The sequence below is a fragment of the Myotis brandtii genome, unplaced genomic scaffold (genome assembly GCF_000412655.1).
Source record: "Myotis brandtii unplaced genomic scaffold, ASM41265v1 scaffold329, whole genome shotgun sequence".
NCBI lineage: Eukaryota > Metazoa > Chordata > Mammalia > Chiroptera > Vespertilionidae > Myotis > Myotis brandtii.
The window spans coordinates 738,489-745,521 of record NW_005362676.1 but is presented as its reverse complement, the minus strand read 5'-3'; the positions used below and the strand labels follow the sequence as shown (position 1 = coordinate 745,521).

Genomic DNA, 7,033 nt, shown 5'->3' with positions numbered 1-7,033 from the left:
AAAAATCAATAAAAATATATTTTAAAAAAAGAAAGGAAAAAAAAAAGAAAAGAAAAAGAAAGATGAGAATGTGCCTGGCTGGCGTGACATCGACCTATAAACCAGGAGGTTGCTGGTTCGGCTCCCGGTCGGGGCACATACCTGGTTGTGTGCTCGATCCCCAGTACGAGGCGTGCAGGAGACAGCAGATCAGTGATTCTCTCTCCTCACTGATGTTTCTCTCTCTCCCTTCCTCTCCCTGAAATCAATAAAAATATATCTATAAAAAAAGAAAACATTAAATTCAAAAAGAACAAAAAAACCCAGCCCTAGCTGGTTTGGCTCAATGGATAGCACGTTGGCCTGCGAACTGAAGGGTCCCAGATTCAATTCCGGTCAAGGGCACATGGCCGGTAGGGGATGTGCAGGAGGCAGCTGATCAATAATTCTCTCTCATCATTGATGTTTCTCTCTCTCTCTCTCTCCCTTCCTCTCTGAAATGAATACAAATATATTTAAAACAAACAATGACAGTGGTTATTAGTGATTGGCACTGGAAAGAGTAGACAAACCTTGGTATGAACCGTGAAGTGTGAAATGCACGTACGGTGTTGCTGTCATCACCGTGACGAGGACAGCTGGGTAAGTGCGTTCTACAGCTGGCCTATCTGGCCCAGAGCTTCCCACGTCCAAACCCCTGAGTCAGCGCTCCGTCCCACCTACCTTTTCAGCCTCGTCCCATAACTCGAGCTCGCCTAGGAAGTTCTCCGGCCGTGTTGACAGATTTAGTTGAAAGGAGAAGCCGAATGTGGAGTAAACAGACTGTAAGAACTGCAGACACCCCCGGATTTCCTCCTCAATCTGAAATGAGAGCAAATGAGATGGCTTATTAAAAAAATTAAAAAAAAAATGTATTACTGATCTGAGACCCCAATTTGAGAATCACAGAATGTCAGGCTGAAGGAGACCTCAGAGACGAGACTGAACTATGAAGTTTACAGCGACTCTGAAGGACTGAGCAATGCTGAGACCAGACACCACGGAGTGGGCGCCGCCCGGCACCGCTCACCTGCTCCACGGTGCAGAAGATGTGGGCGTCGTCCTGCTGGAAGCGTCGAACCCGGGTCAGGCCACTCAAGGTTCCCGACAGCTCGTTTCTATGAAGAACCCCAAAGTCGGCAAATCGAATGGGCATTTCCCTCCAAGACCGCGGGCGGTGGGCAAACATGAGACTAGAAAAGAGGCGGTAACACAGCTTTTACTCAGCGGGAGATGGCTGAGTGATTAGCGAAACAGTAACAAGTTATGATTAAGCCTCAAGACGGGTCCATTTTTATTCTGGTTCTTAGATCACGAGCTTTAAAGACATTTCTTCTCCTGAGTTACCGCACCTTGGATTTGCATCGCTTTGGCGCCCTAGGAACCTGTCTACCATCTCTCCCAGAATGCATCTCTCCCAGAATGCAGCCTCCTATTCTCATTCACCCAAGGAATTCCCACTCACTGTTTACCACTCATTTCAAAGACCACTTTTTTTTCTTTTAAAGAATAGTTTATTGTGGCCCGCATGGCTCAGTGGTTGAGCATCAACCTATGAACCAGGAGGTCACAGTTCGATTCCTGGTCAGGGCACAAGCCTGTGTTGCAGGCTTGATCCCTAGTGTGGGGCGTGCAGGAGGCAGCCGATCCATGATTCTCTCTCATCATGGATGTTTCTATCTCTTCCTCCCTCTCTGACATCAATAAAAAAATTTTTTTAAAAAAAGAATAGTTTATTGATATTTAGAGAGTGGGGAAGGGAGAGGGAGAGAGAGACACACATTGATGGGAGAGCGAAATATCAATCAGCTGCCTCCTGCACGCCCCCTACTGGGGATCAAACCCACAATCTGGGCATGTGCCCTGACTGGGAATGGAACCTGCGACCTCTTGGTGCACAGACAACACCTAACCCACTGAGCCACACCGGCCGGGCCTGCTTGCTGGTTAATACTCACCAGTGCCCTGGGCAGTTCATGGGTTTAAGGGCAAACGTGTCCTTGTCCACATGGAAGGTGAACATGTCCTGGCTGTAGTGCTGCCAGTGGCCCGAGGCCTCCCAGAGTTTACTGTTGAGCACGTTGGGAGAGAGCACTTCCGTGAAGTCCCGGCGGTAATACTCCTCCTGGAGGAAAGGCATGGAGAGGTCAAGGCCACGCGGAGTCCGACTGCGAGCACGCCGTGTTGATGCTTTGATCCTTTGTGACTGAGGAGCTGGATACTACACAGAGAGCATTTATAAAGCACAGATCTCCAAGGCCGCGAGAAAGGAGGGGAGGAGAGCTACATTCTTTAGGGGCAGGAAGGCGGGTCAGGGTTGCCTCCGCCGGCTGGGAGAGCTGCAACCACACGGGAGGATCCGAAGCAGGCCTGCGTCAGCTGAGAGGGGCTTCTAGCACCCACAGTTATTATTATTGAGATTTTTTTAAAAAGTGATTTTTACAGAGAGAGGAAGGGAGAGGGAGAGAGGAATAGGAACATCGATGAGAGAAAAACATCAATCGGCTGCCCCCTGCACGCCACACACTGGGGATAGAGCCTGCAACCCGGGCATGTGCCCTGACTGGGAATTGAACCGCGACATCCTAGTTCATAGGTTGATGCTCAACCACTGAGCCACACCGGCCAGGCTGTAGGACCCACATGTTTAAGGCACTGATCTGTCTCCTATGGAAAATAGCATTGCCATTCTGATACCGTGCCACGTCTATGGCTTTCTCTCTCGGGAAGCTTTTAGAGTATTTTCTTTCTCTCTCAAGCTCTAGACTCTCTCAGCAATGTGCACGGTGGCCAGGGACAGCATTCTTTCCCACACAAAACCCCCGACACCAGACCTGCCCCTGCGGGGAGTGGACACTGCCCCTTGCCCACGTGGGGCCCCCGATGCTACGGACCCACAGGCAGAGAACGCCTGGCTCTCTGGCCAGGATGACGGGCCGCGATTCCTGGGGACACTGATACACAGTAGAGTGAGGACTGCGTCTGGGGTGCAGGGAGGAGCCTCAAGCGCTTCCATATCCAACAACAGCCAGCGGAGAGCCCCAGCGACCCAGTAAAGACAGGCCCGCTAAGAACCCGGTCCTTTGGGGAGAAGATGGAGGTCACCCACTGTCATGGGTGGAGTGTATCCCTCCCCCCAAGAAGCTAGGTGGGAGCTCAGGATTCAACCTTATTTGAAAACAGTCTTTATCGAGGGGGTCAAGTTCAGAGGTCATTGGAGTGGGTCTTCTGAATCCAATGGGACTGGTGTCCTCATAAGAAGAGGAGGTTTGGAGAGAGAAGGGGGGGGTGAGAGGGGGAGAGAGAGAGAGAGAGAGAATGAATGAATCACGTAGAGGAAGATGACGTGAAGACACGCAGGGAGAGTGCCAAGGGAAGGCAGGAGACTGGAGCGAGGCACTGACACGCCAAGGAAGCCCAGCGGTGACTGACACCCCACCCCTGGCTGGGAAAGGGCAGGGAGGACGGGTTCCCCGCGGGTCTCAGAGGGAGCACGGCTCTGCCAACGCCTGGATCTCACGCTTCCCGCCTCCAGAACAGCAGAGGACACATTCCTGCTTTAGGCCACTCGTTTTGTGTGTGTGTGTGTGTGTGTGTTTTAAAATATCTTTTTCTTGATTTGAGAGAGGAAGGGAGGAGGAGAGAGAGAAGGAAACATCAAAGATGAGAGAGAATCATGGATCGGCTGCCTCCTGCACGCCCCCTACTGGGGATGGAGCCCGCAACCCGGGCATGTGCCCTGACCGGGAAAGGAACCGTGACCTCCTGGTTCATAGGTCGACGCTCAGTCACTGGGCCACGCTGGCCGGGCAGATTTTGCAGCTTTATGTGTGTGCTGCATGCACAGGCCACTTCCTTCCGCCAAGGGTACCTGGGCGTTCACGGCATCCACCTCAGCTGCGTCTGCCCCACAGGCCCATCCCAAGACGCGGGCGCAGGCCTCCCCCCGGCACCCTTACCTTGGCACGAGGCCTGGGGCTGTGTGTCTAAAGGGCTGCGCACCCTGCACCTCACACAGTGAGACCTGGGGCCGCCCCCAGCCAGGTCTGTGTCGCATCTACGAGAGATAAGAGATCCTGTAAGGCCGCCCCGGAGGCTCCGCCTCGTCTCCGCGCTCCTCCCGCAGCCTGGAGAGTTCCAGGTGCCAGGGCCGGGATGCTTTCCCAGCAAAGACAGCGGCGCATTGGGATCAGCAGTCATGACGGTCCTCGCCCCCCGCTGGCGCCTCTGATCAGTCAGTGATTCCTCAGGCCTCGCCTCCCTGCCCTCTGATCGCCTCCGACAGCTTCATGGGGCCAGCCCCTAGGAAAGACGCGCAGCCCAGGTGAGCGAGTCCAGCGTGGGCAGCGTCCAGGGGGGCAGCGTGAGAAGAGGGGACAAAACGAGACTAGTGCCTCAGACAGAACCACCAGCACATGCCACGTGCTCTGTCCCCGGGAAGTTCTTCTTTTAAAAAAAAAAAATATTTTACTGGATTTCAGAGAGGAAGGGAGAGTGAGAGAGAGCTAGAAACATCAATGATGAGAGAGAATCATGGATCGGCCGCCTCTTGCACGCTCCCTACTGGGGATGGAGCCTGCACCCCAGGCACGTGCCCTGACCTCCTGGTTCATAGGTTGATGCTCAACCTCTGAGCCACGCCGGGCGGGCTCATCAGGAAGTTCTTGAAGAAAGTGCTTCCCCAAATGAGAGGGCTAAGCAAGGAGGAGGAAGACGCGCCAGCAGGAGAGAAGAGCATGAGCACAGGACGGCGATGAGGGGAGCAGCCAGGATGACGGCAAGAAGACGTATGAAGACCTCACTCCGGAGCGAGAAGACCCGAGTGGGAAACAGAATCACCGAGAGACGCCCCAGGTCATCAGCATGTGCCGCAGGGCTTCCCGGTGCTCGCAGGGAGCGGAGGGTGAACCAGTGACAGGCACTCAGGGAGCGGAGTCAGGGAACGTGTAGCTGGTTAGTGACGATAAGGACAGAGCGCAGGAAGGGGAACGCCACCCCAGCAGTCCACGTGGTCGCCCGCAGCAGCAGCCACAGCACACGGTCCCGTGACAGACTCTCACCTGCGCGTGTACTACAACCGAGCATCTCACAGAACTCTTTCCCTCCTTGCTCTGGGGCTGCCCGGTCACACCAGACGATGAAGGGGCCCCGTGACCCCCGGGCCGCAGTGAGCAGCAGTGCTTCTGGTTGAGCATCCTGTGCCAGCACGACCCCCCTGCTCTCTCCCAGGAGGAGCCCCTCACTGCGTCTGACGCTCACCTCCGAGTTGCACCTGCTCTAGAAGCTTACAGGCACAGCGGAGGCATTGGACAAAACCCGAGGATGCATCTAGTTTAGGAAAATGCCAATCATCTCAACGTTTTTATTAGGAGGCACAATCCGGGATCAGGCTCCAAATCCTCACTGTGACTGAAATAAAGTCCATGGGGAGGCCGGGCCATGTGACCATGAGAGGACACGGTAAGAGGCCAGATGGAGCTGACGAGGAAGGGAGAGTCCACTTACTCGGATGAAATCCATCAGTGTGTTATAGACGAAGGCGCCCCTGGGAAGGAAGAAACAGCTGCCCGGACTCAGGTCGTGGAAAAAGAAAAGCTCTTGGTCCTGAAATGAAACCATAAATGGATGTCAAATGCCACGGTGGGTGCTTAACGTTCACTACACACGTGACACGCTAGACATGAAATGTGCACGGTCCTCATTCCCATTCTCTAACCATTGTCTTCAAAGTCCCTCAATACTCCCACCTCACTGTCCTGCATAGCACATGGGAAACGACCCTTTGTATTGATCGTCTCACTAACTAAGCTTTGAACAGTAGCTTTTCCTTCGCCTTCTATTTACTGCTACTTTCTTACTTGGCCTCTTGGAGGATGGGTGTCATGGGGAGAAAACACGGCAAAAAGATCAGAAATATTCACCGCTGGCCCAGCCCGTGTGGCTCAGTGGTTGAGCAGCGACCCATGAACTGGGTTCGATTCCCGGTCAAGGACACAGGCCCGGGTTGTGGGCTCGAACCCCAGTGGGGGGCACGCAGGAGGCAGCCGATCCATGATTCTCTCTCATCACTGATGTTTCTCTCTCTCTCTCCCTCTCTGAAATCAATAAAATATATTTTTAAAAGCTATTTAAGAACACAGGAGGAGAAATGTTACTTTTGGAACCATTTAGTTTTGGGACAGAACCGCGAGCCGACAAAGGCCCGCGCCATCGCAGGGGTGATGAGGACGCTGGCCCACCTTCCCGATTCGCCTGTGGTCCCGGCTCTTGGCCTCCTCCTGGGCCTTCTCCCAGGCTCTCATCATCTTGCTCTCGGGGAAGGAGATCCCGTAGACCCGCTGCAGCGCTTCCATGGCGGGGCTGCCCTCCCAGTAGGTGGAGGAATTCTAAGCATCCAACAACGTTCTGGTGAGCGTGGCTAACATTCGGTTATAAATAAAGTCTGTCTTACATACGCACAGCTTTCCAATATAGCATCAACACAGCTTACATGACGGTGACCTTTTGTAGCACTGGAATGACTCTTAAGCTGGTTCTAACTAAACCTTCCCAGTCCAAATCCATCAGTACATTACGTAAAGAGCCCAGTCAGGGTGGCTCAGTGGGTGAGCATCAACCCATGAACCAGGAGGTCACGGTTCAATTCCTGGTCAGGGCACATGCCCAGGTTGCGGGCTCGATCCCCAGTGGGGGGCATGCAGGAGGCAGCCGATCCATGATTCTCTCTCATCATCGATGTTTCTGTCTCTTCTCCCTCTCCCTTTCTCTCTGTCTAAAAACCAATTTTTAAAAAAGACATATAGCCCTAGGCTGGTTTGGCTCAGTGGATAGAGCATTGGCCTGTGGACTGAAGGGTCCCGGGTTCAATTCCAGTCAGAGGCACATGCCCGGGTTGTGGGCTCGATCCCCAGTACGGGGCGTGCAGGAGGAAGCCAATCAATGATTCTTTCTCATCATGGATGTTTCTATCTCTCTCTCCCTCTCCCTCTCCCTTCCTCTCTGAAATCAATAAAAA

General features: G+C 53.5%; 1 protein-coding gene across 1 annotated transcript in view; it reads right to left on the bottom strand.

The window, feature by feature from the left end:
• TARSL2 (threonyl-tRNA synthetase-like 2) overlaps window positions 1–7,033 on the bottom strand; it is a 17,789-nt gene that overhangs the window by 4,140 nt on the left and 6,616 nt on the right. Inside the window, exons 7-11 of the mRNA XM_014543569.1 lie at window positions 6,258–6,404; window positions 5,524–5,622; window positions 1,977–2,143; window positions 1,049–1,211; window positions 703–840 (exon numbers count right to left, since the gene is read on the bottom strand). Of these exons, the coding sequence (XP_014399055.1) occupies window positions 703–840; window positions 1,049–1,211; window positions 1,977–2,143; window positions 5,524–5,622; window positions 6,258–6,404 (714 nt within the window). The remainder of the gene's footprint in view (window positions 1–702; window positions 841–1,048; window positions 1,212–1,976; window positions 2,144–5,523; window positions 5,623–6,257; window positions 6,405–7,033) is intronic.